Source organism: Chelonia mydas, chromosome 6 (genome assembly GCF_015237465.2).
Source record: "Chelonia mydas isolate rCheMyd1 chromosome 6, rCheMyd1.pri.v2, whole genome shotgun sequence".
Taxonomy (NCBI): Eukaryota; Metazoa; Chordata; order Testudines; family Cheloniidae; genus Chelonia; species Chelonia mydas.
The window spans coordinates 82922845-82942786 of NC_051246.2; the positions used below are offsets into that span (position 1 = coordinate 82922845).

Sequence of the window (19942 nt, forward strand, 5' to 3'; positions counted from 1 at the left end):
GAACATAAAAATCCTACACCTTCTCCAAGCAGTATTAAAGGCTGACAAAGGGAAGTGATTAGCATATTGTCATATATAGGGGCTTCACTAAAAAGCATTGTAGAGATACGACAGGTTTCAGAAGTATTCCCCGTTTTTAAAACAGGGAACACAAGAAGTGATAATACCTCTATCTAGGGGTAAGTGTACCCCCCAACACCTGTTTTTATTCAAACAAACCTGCCAGATACAAGAGCAATAGGTACCATGTTTTATAAGGCAGGATTGAGCCATAATGTATTCAACAGTTTTGTAAATTTAGTATGTACTTTAAAAAAAACACATATGCATGAACACACGCACGCAGTGCACGTTGGTGTGTGAGAAAAACCCAAATCTGTAAGTAATATTCTGTTTGTGAATCTATAAAGGATTAGCGATTACAACAGGAAACTGACAGCCAGGACTCCATGGGTTCTATTTCTGGTTCTGCCACTGTACAGCCTTGGGTAAGTCACTTAATTCCTCTGTGCCTCAGTAGCCCTATGTGATGAGGGCATTATGACACTTATTGCTAATAAAGTTCTTTAAGATCCTTAAATGAAAGTGTTCATAAAATATGCTATGAGGGACAATCTTGCATTAGATGACTAAATAAATCTTTTCCATTACTAACTGCTGATGATTCTTTAATTTGCAAAGTGTTATAATTAAATATTGGCTTGACATCCTGGTCCCATTGAGGTCAATGGGAAAAACTCGTATTGACTTCAATGGGGCCAGGATTTCACCCTTGGTCTCCAAGTAAGAGACTGTGAAGATGTGAGTTATCATGTTCCGTGCATCTACTTCAACCTTTTCTGTAAAAAGTGCCAAGTCAATAAAGTCAAAGGGAATCTTTCCATCCACTTGAGTGGGAGTTGGATCAGACTTAAATCCAAACTGCAGAGGCAGGTCCTGTGGTACAGAAGACAAATGTCTCAACAGTAGATTTAGTATTAGGATTGGACATAAGCAGACTAAATGGAGATTTAAAAAAAAATACCAAATATTTAAAGACAGAAGATAAACAATAGTTCATTCTTGAGCTATATGGAGGAGGCAACATTTCTGTGCTAACAAAGCTAAACCAAATACGTGGTATGCCATCACTCTGTTCTCTTAAATCTATTTGGAAAGTTGGATACTAATTTTTTTTCTGTTTAATGCTGATCTGCTTTTACTTCTTTCAGTGTAGGGCAGGTTCTCAACTTTTTTCACACTGTGAACCCAATTTACAACAGGAAAGAAAAATTCAGGACAATTTCTCATCTAGCCATAAAGAGAGAGACAGTAGTTGCAAATCCACTGGACTTGTTCACAACCTTAGACACAATCCATTTTCATCACCATTGCAGATGCAACCCTATCTTGAAGCAATGCATGCAGTAGCGAAGGAAAAGAAATGGGGTAAGGTTTCAGTTCTACAAGCTGGAAAGAAAGAAGTCTTAGCCAACAATTCTTTGTGACAGTTGTGATGATAGAATTAACCAAGGGAGGATCAACCCCAGGCAATAGAGTCTATATTCTCCAGAAGATAAGATACCCTTTCAGGTTATGATTCAATTACATAACACACTTGAATTACTGACTAAAATTCCTTATAGAGAATTAGAATTTTTTTTAACCCAGCTTTTTGTGATCCTCTGGAAAAGTTTTTACTTCGCACATGGCTTCTATTATCATATTTCAGCAAGTGTGGAACTTAACTTTGATACAATTTTCTCTTTTCTCTCCTATTTACTCAGGCTTTTAGCAAAGGTTGACTATGGAATCAATTTAATACAGTAACTCCTCTTTTAACACTGTAGTTATGTTCCTGAAAAATGCTACTTTAAGTGAAATGATGTTACGCAAATCCAATTTCCCCATAAGAATTAATGTAAATGGGGGGTGGGGAGGGTTAGGTTCAAGGGAAATTTTTTTTATATGTGTGTGTATATATATATATACACACACACACACACACACACACACACACACACACAGTATAAGTTTTAAAGAAAAAAATTTAATACTGTATACAATGATGATTATGAAGCTTGGTTGAGGTGCTGAAGTCAGAGGGTGGAAGAGGGTTAGATATTTCCCAGGGAATGTCTTAATGCTAAATGATGAACTAGCACTCAGCTGAGCCCTCAAGGGTTAACACATTATTAATGTAGCCTCACACTCTACAAGGCAGCACGAATTGAGGGAAGGGAGACAGCATGGCAGAGAGAGACAGAGAGACACACAGTGGGTGTTTGAGAGAAAGAGAGAGATGCGCATTACCCCTTTAAGTACGCTGACTCTAAGTACATTGCCTTTTAAAGTAGATCAGCAAGTTGAGACAGCAGCTGCTGCCAGCAAGCTCCCTCCGTCCTATCGTGTCCCCTCCGCCCTGTGGAGATGGGGGGGACACGATACTACTACCCCCACACAGCAAGCAGGAGGCTCCCGGGAGCAGTTCCAAGGCAGAGGGCAGGAGCAGCACGGGGAGTGGGGGGAGGGATAGCTGAACTGCCCCCCAGTTGATAGCCTGCTGGGTGGCTGCTGCACAGGGAACATAGGGGAGCTGATGGGGGGGGGAGGGGGGGGCTGCCAGTCCACCCTGGTACCAAGCCCCCACCAGCTAGCTTCAACAGGCTGCTCTTTCTGCAAGCAGTGGACACAGCAGGCAGCTGCCAAACAACATTATCAGGGAGCATTGTGCAACTTTAAATGAGCATGTTCTCTAACTGATCAGCAGTGTAACAACGAAACAACATTAACCAGAAGACATTAAGTGAGGAGTTATCGTACCTGATAGGTTTCAGAGTAGCAGCCGCGTTAGTCTGTATTTGCAAAAAGAAAAGGAGTACTTGTGGCACCTTAGAGACTAACAAATTTATTTGAGCATAAGCTTTCGTGAGCTACAGCTCACTTCATTGGATGCATTCAGTGGAAAATACAGTGGGGAGATTTATATACACAGAGAACATGAAAAAATGGGTGTTATAATACACACTGTAAGGAGAGTGATCACTTAAGATGAGCTAATACCAGCAGGAGAGTGGGGGGAGAAAATCTTTTGTAGTGATTTTCTTTTTTTGTACCTGATACATACCATAATATGTACCCTACACCTTAAAGGGGATGGACTTTATCATATAGGTCTTCTCTAACTCTACCTATGATGACCCTTTAATATAGGTAACAAAAATAGTCATATGAAGACATAAAATTTTAGCTTAAAAACTTTTTTGATTTAAAGTTATTGATGACACCTTAAATGTTTTACAATTATTTAGTTTATATTTTAAGTGTTAGAGAATTTGTCTCATGTAGCAAATGTGACAGATTTAAATTAAAAATTTACCCTCTAATTCGGTTTGAATCACCATGTTCATTAAATAAATTAATTATTTAGCATTAAGGATTGTCATTCATTAATGGGTGCACTGCTTTTCATATTTATTCAAGAGCAATAAAAATACATTCCTTTCTAAGCTAAAATGTACCATACTGTAATTCATATCACTAATACGCAGATAAAGCAGTCTTGTATTCTGGTACTGTAGCAAAGCGAGACTCATCAGTGCAGCACCTCCTGCTGGTTGTCTTGGGAATTAGCTCTTTTCCAGCACATGGAGCGCCCTCTGCAGGCCTGTGTCTTGCCTGCCACTGGCCCCATGTCCCTCCCAGACCCCAGTGCCCTTTACCTCAGGGTTCTGCCCCAGCAGTACCCCCACACTCTGGGTCTCTCCTCCCAGAGCAACCCCCAACCTTCTAAACTCACTTTGCCTCAGTAGCTACTGCCAGTCATCATCTAGCCCGCACTCACTGGGGCAGACTGCAGTCTGTAATGGCCACTCATCATTGGCAAGGGGTTAGGACCTGCTGCCTTTGCCTAACCCCGGGCTGTACCCCTGCAGACCCAATACCTCTGTAGGCCTTCAACAAGGCCTGCAGCGTGGGGTTTTACCAGGCTGGAGCTGCTGAGCTCCCTTGCCCTACTTCCTAGCACTGCTCCAGTTCAGGTACCTTCCTCTCAGACAACTAACCCTTCTCCCTTCAGGGCTAGAGAGAGACTCCTCTGTCTCCTGGCCCCACAGCCCTTTTATCAGGGCCAGCTGGGCCCTGACCCGCATGGCCCCAGCTGTGGCTGCTTCCCCAATCAGCCTGGCTTGGCTGCTTTTCACCCCTGTTCTCCAGGAATGGGGCAGCTGCCCCACTACAGGTACCTTATGGCATTTTGGCTTTTATGAATTAAAAGTAATTAAATGAGTCATTTTATAGGAAAGCAGACAGTAAAAGATTAGATTTTTTATTTTAAAACCACAAAGCTTGTTTTAATTAAAAAATGACTCAGTACAAATAAGGGAAATAACAGAACATTGTAGCATTATATTCTCACAGAGCTTGTGCCAAAACAATTTGTAGAGTAACTAAATGTTAGCTTCATACCGTGTCTCAATCTATTTTAACAACGTAAATGGTCATGAAACCTGAAAAGGTTCCCATATTTACCCTAAGATGCACTATATTTTTCTATATTATCCCACCTATATGTCAACGTTTTGTTACATCTTTAAACAGAACAAGAATAGCCAGAGTAGTAAAACTAAATCCAGGCAGGTTTAGCTGGAACTGCATCGAGTTATGCATAGAGTCTTTAATGCCAAATCTCCCCAAAGTTTTCTCAGCTGGAGTTGAACATTTTAATTGAGACAATATGCAAAACAAGAAAACTGCTATGTGCAATTTCTTTGCTTTCCTGTATCATGTTGCTATATTATTTTACAGTCATGTCAACTGGCTGATTCTCATTTATACATAACCACTATGGAAGCGTAAAGTGTCGCCCTTACTTTGGCTATGTCTGTACTGCAATTATGGGGTTTGACTGTAGCTTGAGTAGACCTAGCAGAGCTAGCTTTAATCTAGCTGGGTCCCAGAGCAGTGATGCTTTGGCAGCACACACATCAGCATGGGTTGTACAAGCCCGCTCAAAACCTTGGGTAATTACTTGTGGGGCTAGCCTTCACTGAAGCGCATGCTGCCAGAACTTCACTGCTAGTATGTAGAACTTCACTGCTTCACTGCTAGATTAAAGTTAGCCTGGTTATGTCTATTCAAGGCTACACCACACCTGATGATTATGTCTACATGGTTATGTCTACATCACATCCCATGATTGCAGTACAGAGATATCGCATGAGGCTCCTTTGCACTACCAGAGCACTGTAAAATGGCCTTAGGGAAGGAGGAAGATCTCAATATTAATGCAAAAGTGATAGTAATAAAATTATTATAACTTATTTTATTAGGTTGTTACTTGTTTTGCCTCTGTGTTGAATATTAAGACATAGCTACAAGTATGTTAGCTATAAGATGCTTGAAAATATAACAATACATATTATCAAAAAGAAAAGGAGTACTTGTGGCACCTTAGAGACTAACCAATTTATTTGAGCATGAGCTTTCGTGAGCTACAGCTCACTTCATAGGATGCATACTGTGGAAACTGCAGAAGACATTATATACACACAGAGACCATGAAACTATACCTCCTCCCACCCCACTCTCCTGCTGGTAATAGCTTATCTAAAGTGATCATCAAGTTGGGCCATGTCCAGCACAAATCCAGGTTTTCTCACCCTCCGCCCCCACCCACACAAACTCACTCTCCTGCTGGTAATAGCCCATCCAAAGTGACCACTCTCTTCACAATGTGTATGATAATCAAGGTGGGCCATTTCCTGCACAAATCCAGGTTCTCTCACCCTCTCACCCCCCTCCAAAAACCACACACACAAACTCACTCTCCTGCTGGTAATAGCCTATCCAAAGTGACCACTCTCCTTACAACGTGCATGATAATCAAGGTGGGCCATTTCCAGCACAAATCCAGGTTTTCTCACCCCCCCCCCCCACCTCCATACACACACAAACTCACTCTCCTGCTGGTAATAGCCTATCCAAAGTGACCACTCTCCTTACAACGTGCATGATAATCAAGGTGGGCCATTTCCAGCACAAATCCAGGTTTTCTCACCCCCCCCCCCACCTCCATACACACACAAACTCACTCTCCTGCTGGCAATAGCTCATCCAAACTGACCACTCTCCCCACAATGTGCATGACAATCAAGGTGGGCCACTTCCAGCATAAATACAAGTTTAACCAGAACGTCTGGGGGGGGGAGGTAGGAAAAAACAAGGGGAAATAGGCTACCTTGCATAATGACTTAGCCACTCCCAGTCTCTATTTAAGCCTAAATTAATAGTATCCAATTTGCAAATGAATTCCAATTCAGCAGTTTCTCGCTGGAGTCTGGATTTGAAGTTTTTTTGTTGTAAGATAGAGACCTTCATGTCTGTGATTGCGTGACCAGAGAGATTGAAGTGTTCTCCGACTGGTTTATGAATGTTATAATTCTTGACATCTGATTTGTGTCCATTTATTCTTTTACGTAGAGACTGTCCAGTGACAGTCTCTACGTAAAAGAATAAATGGACACAAATCAGATGTCAAGAATTATAACATTCATAAGCCAGTAGGAGAACACTTCAGTCTCTCTGGTCACGCAATCACAGACATGAAGGTCGCTATCTTACAACAAAAAAACTTTTTGCGAATACAGACTAACACGGCTGTTACTCTGAAATACATATTATATTTAGCTAGTTATGTTACAAAATGTTAACGCTAATCAAAGAAATTCCAGAAGGTTTCTGCTTCTATCTCCTAAGAACAAGCAAATGTCAGGAAGATAAACCCTCCCTAATCCTTTATGGCCCTTAAAAGTGACTCAGAAAAGTTGCATTTTAAACTTTACCATGCTTTAACTTTATATTATTTTCTTTGTGATATGTTTAAAAGATTAATTGGTTATTGAAATTTGAGCTTTGTGCAAAATATTTAATAGACATTTAATTTCTATAACAAACAAATTGTAACTCCAAGAAGCTTGCGTTAAAAAAACAAACCAAGTAAAACATTCATGTCTTAGGAAAAGACCTAATTGTAAAAAGAAAGGTAGAATGTGTTGTCAGAACAATAAATCTAGGAGTAAAGTGAGCCCTGCCAAACCCACTTTTAAACCTTTAAAACATCAGGAAAAGTATATGTAGTTGGAAATGTTGCAAAACTTTTATGTACTTCTTAAATGTGTAAATGGCACACACTTTTCTGAAATGCTTACTCAAGAGGAAGCCAACCCCAGGAAAACCTCCTCAAGACTTCAATATGGATTGGTGAGACAGTTAACTAACAGTTAATTAAGACATGGCACAAAGGGATTAGATTTAAACTCTTGTAATGATTTTACTGCGATATGAAATTGCTGCTGCAGCTTAAAAAACTAACAGTTTATTAATCACCAAATAGTTAAACCAGGTATTCCTGGAGAGAAGACAGGGGCAAACATTGGTAAATAGAGAAATAATTGAATTTAATTGTATTTAAGCTTCTTAATATTCATAATTGGCCTGTCTCAATACACCACATTGTATGGCTTATTCTAAGTAACTGATTTAAATATTTTCTTCAATTTCATAGTTTTAGTTAAGATTACTGACTTTGCCCAACAGTAAACTAGCTTGTTATTTATAAAAAACCAACAGGATCTTCCCGCCCTTAAACAAATTCTTTTGCCCAACAATAAACAGTTTTAAGTTTCTAGTAAGATACTAAGAATGGATTCACAATAATTTGGGAGAAATAATAGACCTTGGTCTCAAATTACCCAGAGACAAGTGCCTCACCAAAGGCAGGTTCACTCTCAAGGAAGTAATCTGTGTTAAAAGCTCTCCACAGAGAGACATACAAAACAGATTGTAATGGAAGTAAGAAATTTATCATTTGTGTTCTGTCATTTGTGTGGGTTGTTTAATGTTTTCTTTTTCTTTCTTTAATAATAAATTAGCTATGGTTAATGATTGTAATTATTTTCCTTAGTCTCAATTATGGCATCCCCTGAGGTGTGTAAAAGAACCCCTTTGACTAAATAGTGGGAGTCACACCCCTGAGATGGCAGTAAGAGAAACAATTTGTAAGAGCTGGCCTACCACTTCTTTCTATAAACAAAATATTTTTAGTAATTTTTAAAATAAAATTACTTGACTTCCAACAATTTAAATATACCCCTTTCAACCCAAAGAGAATCAAATCCTACTATAGGTAATGTATGGCATCTACACAGTGCACTACCATTATTGTCTGACCCTTACTTTGAAATGTGCTTTCTATATCTTAACGTATTTCAATTTCTTAAGTGCAACCTTAACTCTGAATTTCCTGGGTTTGTCATGCCTATTTGGGCAACAATTAGAGTGTTTGTTTATTTATTACTCTCAAGTTACTGATATAAACTCTCAACCCTAGCTTCCAGTTTAACTCTTTTATGTCTGGGAACTATTTGAAAAATATTCAAAAATGTATATATAAATACTAAACAAGAGACCCCAAGAGACCCAAAGAGACTGCTACCATTTGATATCTATAATGAGCTGAAGAGATGTAGACTCAACCTTAAATCATATTTTTATGTTTAACAATTACAGCCAGATTCACTTTGAGCTTTGCACTGCTCTACAACAGCACAAAGTAGCCAAAGAGTACAGAAAGTACTGATGAATCTGGCTCTTACTTTGCAACTGACTTATTGGTTTAGTTGTTTTGGGATATATATTTTACATTTTAATTATTTTTTTAAAAAATGTCTAGGCAAACTTACCAAGTAAACTTTTAGGATAAGAAACTCTGGAATTTGACTGTCATAGTTGTAAAGATATAGATTTATTTTTTTTTTAATTTATTTTGTGAATTTCTATCAAAGCCAAAAGGCAGGCAGGGCAGGAGCGGCACAGAGGGGGAAGGAATGTAGGGGGGAATGTGGAAGGATGACAGGGAGAAGGGGCAGAGAACTGGAATATGAAGCCAACTGAAGTCTCCATCCTCCAAGGGAGGGGTTCACTTTATCCATTAGGAGTCCCATTCTAATTAACCTGATCCTGTCCACTGGAGCAGGATTTTCCAATAATGAAAAACACAAGAGCTAGCATGTAGACACCAAACCCTTAAAAGCAGTGACAGATGGAGCCTAGTATTCTACCAATGAGCCCTTGATACATATGTACAATCCTCCTCATTCAGCTTATGAATTTCAACCAAGAGAACTGCAACACACAAATTAGCTAGAAAGAAAGGAATGATTGGTTGAGTTACCGCTAATATCACAATAGTGACCTGATCTATTTATCTGACCCATCTAGGGTCTAGATAATAATAATAATTAATAATAATTAGATAAAATAATCATTAGCTTAGTTGCAATTTAAAGTTTTTCAAATGTAGCAAAACCACAACATTTGAAGGCATTTTAACTAATAATTCAGAATGGTCTGTTATATTCAGTTAAGATCATTCATGCCAAAACAAGTGAGATAACAATACTAAATTTCTTAAATGCCCAACTTTCATGTTATAGCAGTCTCAGATGATAACCCAGCACATGTTGTTCATTTTAAGAACACTTTCACTGCAGATTTGACAAAACACAAAGAAGGTACCCATGTGAGATTTCTAAAGATAGCTACAGCACTCGAACCAAGGTTTAAGAATCTGAAGTGCCTTCCAAAATCTGAGAGGGACGAGGTGTGGAGCATGCTTTCAGATGTCTGAAAAGAGCAACACTCCAATGCGGAAACTACAGAATCCAAACCACCAAAAAAGAAACTCAACTTTCTGCTGGTGACATCTGACTCAGATAATGAAAATGAACATGTTGGTCTGCACTGCTCTGGATTGTTATCGAGCAGAACCCGTCATCAGCATAGATGCATATCCCCTGGAATGGTGGTTGAAGCATGAAGGGACATATGAATCTTTAGCGCATCTGTCATGTAAAAATCTTGTGACACGGGCTACAAAAGTGCTATGCAAATGCCTGTTCTCACTTTCAGGTGACATTTTAAACAAGAAGCGGGCAGCATTATCTCCTGCAAATGTAAACTAACTTGTTTGTCTGAGTGATTGGCTGAACAAGAAGTAGGACTGAGTGGACTTGCAGGGTCTAAAATTTTACATTGTTTTATTTTTGAATGCAGTTTTTTTTACATAATTTTACATTTGTAAGTTCAACTTTCTTACTTGTGTTAGGTGAATTGAAAAATACTATTTCTTTTGTTTTTTTACAGTGCAAAACCTTGTAATCAAAAATAAATATAAAGTAAGCACTGTACACTTTGTATTGTGTTGTAATTGAAATCAATTTATTTGAAAATGTAGAAAAATCCAAAAATATTTAAATAAATGGTATTCTATTATTGTTTAGCAGTGCGATTAATCGCAATTTTTTTAATCGCTTGACAGCCCTTATTTTAACTCAAACTAAGTAACAGATTAATCAGTTAATTGCCAGTTAGTTAATTCTGTACTCCAAGAGCATGTGTTGTAAAACTGGGATGTATACACTATATTAATCTAACAATAAAGAGGATGAATGAGAGAGAGCTTTCTTTGACAGGGTAACAAGTCTTGTAGATGGGGGGGGAAGCAGTAAATGTGGTATATCTTGACTTTAGTAAGGCTTTTGATACGGTCTCGCAAAACCTTCTCATAAACAAAATAGGGAAATACAACCTAGATAGAGCTACTATATGGTGGATGCATAACTGGTTGGAAACCATTCCCAGAGAATAGTTATCAATGGTTCACAGTCATGCTGGAAGGGCATAATGAGTGGGGTCCCACAGGGATCAGTTCTGGGTCTGGTTCTATTCAATATCTTCATCAATGATTTAGATAAAAGCACAGAGAGGACACTTATAAAGTTTGGAGATGATAACAAGCTGGGGATGGATGGATTTGTAAGTGCTTTGGAGGATAGGATTACAATTCAAAATGATCTGGAAAAACTGGAGAAATGGTCTGAAGAAAATAGGATGAAATTCAAAAAGGACAAATGCAAAGTACTCTGCTTAGGAAGGAACGATCAAATCTGCACATATACGAAACTGGAAATGACTGCCTAGGAAGGAGTACTGCGGAAAGGGATCTGGGGGTCATAGTGGATCACAAGCTAAATATGAGTCAACAGTGTACACTGTTTCAAAAAAAGCAAACATAATTCTGGAATGTATTAGCAAGAGTGTTGTAAGCAAGACACGAGAAGTAATTCTTCTGCTCTACTCCGTGCTGATTAGGCCTCAACTAGAGTATTGTGTCCAGTTCTGGGAGCCACATTTCAGGAAAGAAGTGGACAAACTGGAGAAAGTCCAGAGAAGAGCAACAAAAATGATTAAAAGTCTAGAAAACATGACGTATGAGGGAAGACTGAAAAAGGTTTGTTTAGTCTGGAGAAGAGAAGACTGAGAGGGGACATAATTTTCAAATACATAAAAGGTTGTTACAAGGAGGAGAAAAGTAAATTGTTCCCCTTAACCTCTGAGGATAGGACAAGAAGCAATGGGCTTAAATGGCAGAATGGGCGGTTTAAGTTAGAAAGTTTTTCCTAATATCAAACCATCAGGGATGGTCTAGATAATACTTAGTCTGGTCATGAGTGCAGGGGACTGGACTAGATGACCTCTCAAGGACTCTTCCAGTCCTACAATTCTATTAACCCCCAGTTAAAGTAAAAAAAACCTGAATTCAGCCTTATCTGTGGAATCACAACAAATGCCTCCATAATTAATCTGTTTTAACAACTGTACCTGCCTCTTATGAAGCAATGGACAAAACTTATCAGCATTTTAGAAACATATCCAAAACCAACATTCTAATATGTACACTATTATCCTCTATTTTATATAACAATATATTTGAATGTGCAAATTCAAATACAACAATATATTTGAATGCGCAAATTCAAAGATACTGTTTTTACCAAGGAAATGGTTAGCTTAGTTTGTCTTCCCAAAAGTGAAATCTATTTCTCATCTTGTTTCAAAAGCATTTTAAAATGCTAAACATGCAGTATAATTATGGCCTGTGTGTAAATCATGAAGGGCACAGGAATTGTGAAAATGCCCCCAAACCGTGAACTTTTAAATATTATTTTTAAAAGGAAAATGTCTACAATGCAGTCTTTAATACAAAAAATTACCTTAGCTAGTCAATTTCAAGTCAGAATGAATTTTACAAGTAACTTTAGTCAATTTTGTGACAGATATGGCAATTTCCTGTAATTTCTTGGACCAAACTTACTGAATTAAGTTAAACCTTCCTGAATTAAGTTTAAGTATCTTAGGAGTTCACTGTATTAAAAATGCAAATGTTTATGTATTACTGTGGGATTGTATATAACATCTCGTGGGGTGAAGGAAAGTTACATGAGTAATGTAAATCCTGGGAAGTGTTATAAGCTTCAGAGGACTATTTGAAACAATGTGTCAGACAAGAATGAACTTTTAAAGTTAAGTGGGTTTCCCAGGAAATCCCTAGGGCAAGGTGTGTGCAGATGTACCTCCTCCAGTTATGCAAGAAATCAGCTTTTTGAAGCTCTGCCTTGAGATGGGTCCTTGTCTGCTTATCACCTGGTTCATGAAAACAAGATCAGAGGCCAAACCATATAAAGGAGTGACTGACAGATTCACAAGTGTTCTTGTGCTGAGCAAAAGCTGTTATAAACTTGTAACCACAGGAAAACCCCTGTGTGGGGCTTGAAGGACTGACTCCTACCAGAGACTTTGCTGAAGTTGGGGGGTGATCTCTGGTAAGCTTATTAGCATGAGTGTAGGTTCTTTTATTGTTTTAATGTTTTCTCTGTAATGCTTTCATCTTAAGAATAAATGCTCGGAAAGAGCAGTGTGGTAAGTTATAACTGTGTGCAATTATGCTGTTTATAGCCCCTGAAGAGAAAGCAAAGCAGTCTGCTTAGGCAGTTTGACTTGCTGGGGAACTCACAGTGTAGGCAGGGAATTGTCTAGCCTAGAAAAAACTCCAGTCAGGAAGGAGAGAGATGCGGGTCTCCACCTAAGAGAGGCGACAACTGAGGAGCCGGAAGCCTGAGAGCAGGTGCCTTGGGTGGCCCTTACAGGGGGAATACTGGTGCAGTTGCCCTGCAAAGTGACAAACTTCAAGGACTAAATGTTACTTGTAAAATTCATTCTGTCCTTGAAATTGACTAAATTTACTTGTAAAATTCACTCCATGTGAACTCTGTGAAATTTAATACTTTGCCATTTACACAGTCATGAATTTTCTAAACAAATAAATTGTGATTTACATAGACTACGAAGTATAATCCCTAATTGCTTGCACTTCAACTATTGCACACATCTATAATAAAGATGATGCTATGCATTACAAAAACATTTCCCTATGTATCCATTTGCATCATACTACTCTGTGGGTGAATACTTTTGGGGTTAATTGGTTGTAGTACATGCTATAGAATTAAAAAAAAACAGATTTTTTTTTTCAGACAGAGACATGGTTTCTAATAGAGTGGCCTACCAGTCTTGATATAATCTTCAGCTGAGCATTTTAATACACTCTGTACGCCTGTTAATCAATAATTCTTTCTTTCCTACCAACAATGAGGAAGTTTTCAAAGCCTGCTCTTCCTCCATGGGTGCATCTCAGATAGAGGTTACGAAGGGAAAGATGCCAAATTTTCACCATTTCAAATACTTTGGCAGTGTACAACATTAAACAGATCTCTCTGGGTTTCAACATGGATTCTTCCAGAGATGGTACGTTTGACATGCAGTCTCCATTACATGTGTTCTCCTTATGAAAATTACGATTTATATACTCTTCTAATATATTACATAGGGCTTTGGTGTTTATTGTTACTGAGTTTTTTCCAGATGAAGTCTGTGCACTGCAGAAGTAAAACCGTTTTTTAAAACACTGCCAGCCCTGAAAATTCCCAGATATCTGAAAGTGAAGCTGGGTTTTCCTTACCATACATCATCACTGGTAATAAAGATTCTACAGTCCAAATCATGTGTTCATTTATGCTTGAATGACCTCATAAACAATAAAGGTGCCAATTTTACATCACCTCTTTTCATAGCAGAACCAAATTTAAGAGTTAAAGGCTGTTTAGTTGTATGTTTAATTAGTTGTATTTGTTTACTATAAATATAACAAAGAACAAGCAGTAAGCTTTGAACTTCCTAACTCTGGTGGATGTACATTTTGGAATCTGAATGTACTTTTTAATTGTGTGGCTGGTCATTCTCTCTCTCAAGGACAAATCAAAACTTTGGAACTAAACACCTCTGAATTTTGAAGAACATGACATACAAATCTGAATTAATCCATGTGTGTCTTAATACTAACATCAGGGATATAAAATAAAAGATGCTGAACTTCTAACACATCTGCTCTTAAAAAGAAAAGGAGTACTTGTGGCACCTTAGAGACAAACAAATTTATTTGATCATAAGCTTTCGTGAGCTACAGCTCACTTCATTGGATGCATGCAGTGGAAAATACAGTGGGGAGATTTAATATACACAGAGAACATGAAACAATGGGTGTTACCGTAGACACTGTAACAAGAGTGATCAGGTAAGTGAGCTATTACCAGCAGGAGAGAAAAAAACCCTTTTGTAGTGATAATCAAGGTGGGCCATTTCCAGCAGTTGACAAGAACTCTTGTTGCAGTGTATATGGTAACACCCATTATTTCATGTTCTCTGTGTACATAAAATCTCCCCACTGTATTTTCCACCGCATGCATCCGATGAAGTGAGCTGTAGCTCACGAAAGCTTATGCTCAAATCAATTTGTTAGTCTCTAAGGTGCCACAAGTACTCCTTTTCTTTTTGCAGATACAGACTAACACGGCTGCTACTCTGACATCTGTTCTTGATATTATGAGAGACAATGTAGTAAATTTAGTACATACCTCATAGCCAGGGCTGAAAGGAGACTGAGACAGCAAGTTGGAAAGAGGAAAAAGCAGAACAAAGTAGAAAAAAAAAGAAAAGAAAACAATGTTACTTTTGAAGGAAGTATGAATATTTTATCATTTTACATTGAGGGGCTACTACGCAGTAGAACATAAAAATTGATTAGGTATTCAGATAGAGCTACTAGATTATGTAACCTACTCTTTGGTCTTCAGATTATTAAAATTTCTGTTGAATAAGCAGCATACTATTACTAAGTTGAGAATGAAAAAAAAATCACTGTCAAAACTTTAGAATTCTGGATGGAGCTAGATTTTTTTAAAAACATCCTTTAAATGTAGACCCATAATCAATTATGAGCTCAAATGAAATAATTTAGATGCTTTACTGGATGATTTATGTATGCAGATGATATTTATGCTCATAAAGTGGAAAGTTAAAGTTTTCTCAGAGATCCATAAACAAATATACATTTACAGCACTATAAACAAGTTTCAAGTGTGGTGGTACAAGGAAAATTAAAACATCATTCTGGCATTTCATGATTATTGTCTCTCAAAGACTTCCTTGTCAATTACGCATGTTGAAAGTAAAGAGATTTTTTTTGCCCAACTGCCTGCCCTCCAAACCAATGGCTTGTCTACACTGCCTTGTAGTTTGAACTACAAGGGCATGAATAGCAAGGCACACCAAAGTGCTGAATTGTAACTGCCCTGTGTGGACGCTGAGGGCACAAACTAAAAGGTTCATAGTTTGCGTTAATGTAGTCCTCTTCAAACAGGACGATATTAATGCAAACTAGGAACCTTTTAATACATGCATGCAGTGTCCATACAGGGGAGTTACAGAGCAGCACTTTGGTGCGCATTGTTATTCATGCCCCTGTAGTCCGAACAGAGGGCAGAGTAGACATAGCCTAATCTTAAGTGTCTCAAACTAAAGCTGGGTTCTTTCTGGTTCATACAAAAGTCTGACTTCATAACTTTGTGAACAATTCTGGCTTTGGTACATTTCCAGGAATAGACTCTAACTTACTCACTGTCAGCTGTGTTGGGTCTGCAGGGTAAACCGGAGTAAAAAGTAGTTAACATTTCTTTTAGTCACTAAAGCAAGCAGAATTGACTCTGAACACACCCAAAAAATCAGCTCAGTAAGAAAGCTGTCACACTCTTTTATAGAGACTAACAAGAGGAGGAAGAGCTGGAGGGAAGGCTTATGAGAAACGTATTAGATTCAGTGTGTCTGCACACCCACAATGGATAGAGAGAGCAGAATTAGGGGCAAGGTTGAATGTTCTGTGAAAATATGGCTTCTTAATACAGCATCTTAACATTTTCTTTAAAACTGCAGTCATCATTTTGCACATACAAGTTTTATGCATGCATTTTTAATGCTTAAATCCGGGCACACAAAAATGAGACTTTTTATATCTCTATTAGATATCTAGCTACCTGATTTTTTTTGTGTTCAAATGATTCAACTTATTATTTTTAGTGCCTATAAATGTTCTATGCCCATAGAACAGAGCAAACAGAGAGAAAAAAAAACCATGGTGCCAGTCTTGCAGCATCTTACAATGACATCTCAGATGCAACAAAACAAGAATAGTGAAGAAACAAATGAGGGGGACAGACTGGAAGGAGAAAAGTTACATAGAAGTTACAGCATGAGGTTAGTCGTTCGACTGAATATGGTGATGATGATGATGAATTTTAAGTTCTCTGGGACAGGGACGATGTCTTCCTTTTGTATGTACAGCACCTAATGCAATTGGACCCTGTCCAAATTAAGACTAGATCCTTGCAACCTGTCTCAAAACCAATGGATCTGGGTCAGGCTGGATCTGAAAACCACCTAACTCCTCTCAGGCTTGGGTCAGGTGAGGTCATCTCTGATCACTTCCTCCTGTCCACGGGACTGATGTAGCGGTGGCTGTGTGCGTCCGGCACCACCTTAAAGAGATCTGTGTGCACTGTGGAGTGAGTGTGCTGACAAGTTGTATTGTCTCTCACTTGGCAGCATGCACGGTGCAGCGAGGCAATGGCAGCCCGCAGGAGCAGGTCACATAGCCACTGCTGCATGAACCCCATGGACACGAAGCAGCCAGAGATGAATCATGGGCCTAAGCTTGCAGGAAACCCTCACCAAGCTGAGTGCTAAGGACGAGATGGCAATGCTGACACAAGTTTGTGGGGAAGTGTCAGGTTTGGGACAGGCTTGGTCTGAAAGTGACTAGAACGCTCAGGCTGGGTTCAGGTTGGCTAAGTTTGGTCTGACTCTGGATTGACCAAGGCAGATCTTTAGTTGGGGCATTTAACTGCTATCACAATATAAATTACAACAAAAAATTGGCTTTAAGTGAGCACTGCAGAAAGAGAGAGTCCGAAGGAGGGATTAGAATGAAGAGAGCTACATAAGAACATAAGAATGGCACCTACTGGGTCAGACAAAAAGTCCATCTAGCCCAGTATACTGTCTTCCGACAGTGGCCAGTGCCAGGTGCCCCACAGGGAAAGAACAGAACAGGTAATCATCAAGTGATCCCTCTCCTGTCGCTCATTCCCAGCTTCTGGCAAACAGAGGCTAGGGACACCATTCCTGTCCATCCTGGCTAGTAGCCATTGATGGACCTATCCTCCATGAATTTATCTAGTCTTTTTTGAACGCTGTTATGGTTTTGGCCTTCAAAACATCTTCTGGCAAAGAGTTCCACGGGTTGACTGTGCATTGGGTGAAGAAATACTTCCTTTTGTTTGTTTTAAACCTGCTGCCTATTAATTTCATTTGGTGACCCCTAGTTCTTGTGTTATGAGAAGTAGTAAACAACACTTCCTTATCTACTTTCTCTACACCAGTCATGATTTTATAGACCTCAAGCATATCTCCCCATCGTGTCTCTTTTCCAAGCTGAAAAGTCCCAGTCTTATTAATCTCTCCTCAAACTGAAGCCGTTCCATACCCCTAATCGTTTTGTTGCCCTTTTCTGAACCTTGTCCAATTCCAATATATCTTTTTTGAGATGGGGTGATCACATCTGCACACAGTATTCAAGATGTGGGCGTACCATGGATTTATATAAAGGCAACACAATATTTTCTGTCCTATTTTCTGTCCCAGTCTTAATTATTCCCAGAATTCTGTTGGGTTTTTTGACTGCCGCTTCACATTGAATGGATGTTTTCAGAGAACTATCCACAATGACTCTAAGATCTCTTTCTTGAGTGGTAACAGCTAATTTAGACCCCATCATTTTATATGTATAGTTGGGATTATGCTTTCCAATGTGCATAACTTTGCATTTATCAACATTGAATTTCATCTGCCATTGTATTGCCCAGTCACCCAGTTTTGAGAGATCCTTTTGTAGCTCTTCTCAGTCTGCCTGGGTCTTAACTGTCATTAGTAATTTTGTATCATCTGCAAATTTTGCCATCTTACTGTTTACTCCTTTTTCCAGATCATTTATGAATATGTTGAATAGGACTGGTCCCAGAACAGACCCCTGGGGGACACCACTATTTATCTCTCCAGTCTGAAAACTGACCATTTATATCTACCCTTTGTTTCCTATCTTTTAACCAGTTACCAATCCATGAGAGTACCTTCCCTCTTGTCCTGTGTAGCTTACTTTGTGTAAGAGCCTTTGGCGAGGGACCTTGTCAAAGGCTTTCTGAAAATCTAAGTACACTATATTCACTGGATCCCCTTGGTCCACATGCTTGTTGACCCCCCTCAAAGAATTCTAGTAGATTGGTGAGGCATGATTTCCCCTTACTAAAACCATGGTGATACTTCCTCAATAAATTATGTTCATCTATATGTCTGACAATATTGTTCTTTATTATAGTTTCAACCAGTTTGCCTGGTACTGAAGTCAGGCATACCGGCCCGTAATTGCCAGGATCATCTCTGGAGCCCTTTTTAAAAATTGGCGTCACATTAGCTATCCTCCAGTCATCTGGTACAGAAGCTGATTTAAATGATAGGTTACAGACTACAGTTAGTAGTTCTGCAATTTCTCATTTGAGTTCCTTCAGAACTCTTGGATGAAACCAAATATGTATACAAAACAAGCATGAGAAAAACTATTCTTGCAAAAACAATGGGTACAATTTTAGAGGTCACTTTTGAGAATTTGGCCCTAAATGAGAAGCATTTTCTTCATGCAAATTTTTACCTCTGGAAGAAAAGAAAAATCAGAAAGTTACCTATTTAATTTTTCAAGGTTTAAGCATTTGACATGCTACTTGTTAAAGGTTTTTATTTTATCCATCTATATGTAATTGTAAACCATAATTTGGTAGGAAAATGATAGCATGGTACAAATTAATGATCTGTAAAGAAAAGAAATGTTACTAATATATATGCATTGCCACTCATTATGAATCCTACTATATTTCTTCATATTAAAATTCAGTGTAATAATCTGGATTTTTTTAAAGTAAGATTTTTTTTAAAAATGACATTTAATAAAGGTGTTTAAATAATTCAAGGAACATGTGTCCAACAACAGACAGGCAGGCCTTTAGTCACAGTATTAGAAGTCTAACAAACTTAAGTTTTCAAATTGAGCTGTACAGCTAACAGAGCATGTATATAGAGAGGCCTGAACCAAAGCCCCCGAACACCCCTAAACTTTACAAAGTGTATCAATAGGATTGTTCAGCATTCTACAGCACAGATTATCTATTTAATGTTCCAGAAAGGTGATTTAATGACAGTTCTGGAAGCCGAAGTCCAGTATGCTCAGAACGCATACAATAATGGCAGCCTTGAGACCCTCAACTAAGACACCCAATTACTATATGTAGGTCACCAACCAGACATTAGATGATCATCTGAATCATTACTTAACTGGGCTGGGTACAGACAAATGGCCTAAATGACAAAGGCTCCATATTCTGTCACCAATCCTCTAACCCATCCTCCTCCCAAAATTATTTGTAACGATTATTTTTTAGGAACAGCAAATTCTCAAGATGTAATCATGCATCAAGGGAAGTAAAAAAAAATGTCTTGCACTTTCCATAAATGTTATTCAAAATTCAGCCTAGGGTTACATAATAATCAAATATTAACATTTATATAT

At 38.5% G+C, this 19942-nt stretch overlaps 1 protein-coding gene across 8 annotated transcripts in view; it reads right to left on the minus strand.

Moving 5' to 3' along the window:
* The window catches only part of PRKD1 (protein kinase D1), a 285840-nt gene that overhangs the window by 58279 nt on the left and 207619 nt on the right, over positions 1 to 19942 (minus strand). For 6 of the 8 annotated variants that reach the window (XR_006291602.1, XM_043548865.1, XM_043548866.1 and 3 more), the window contains one exon: positions 14850 to 14873. The exons of the other annotated variants lie outside the window; for them this stretch is intronic. Coding sequence is in view for 5 of the 6 variants with exons in the window: in XM_043548865.1 (XP_043404800.1) it covers positions 14850 to 14873 (24 nt within the window). In the remaining variant the exon portion in view is untranslated. The remainder of the gene's footprint in view (positions 1 to 14849; positions 14874 to 19942) is intronic. 8 annotated transcript variants of the gene reach the window in all.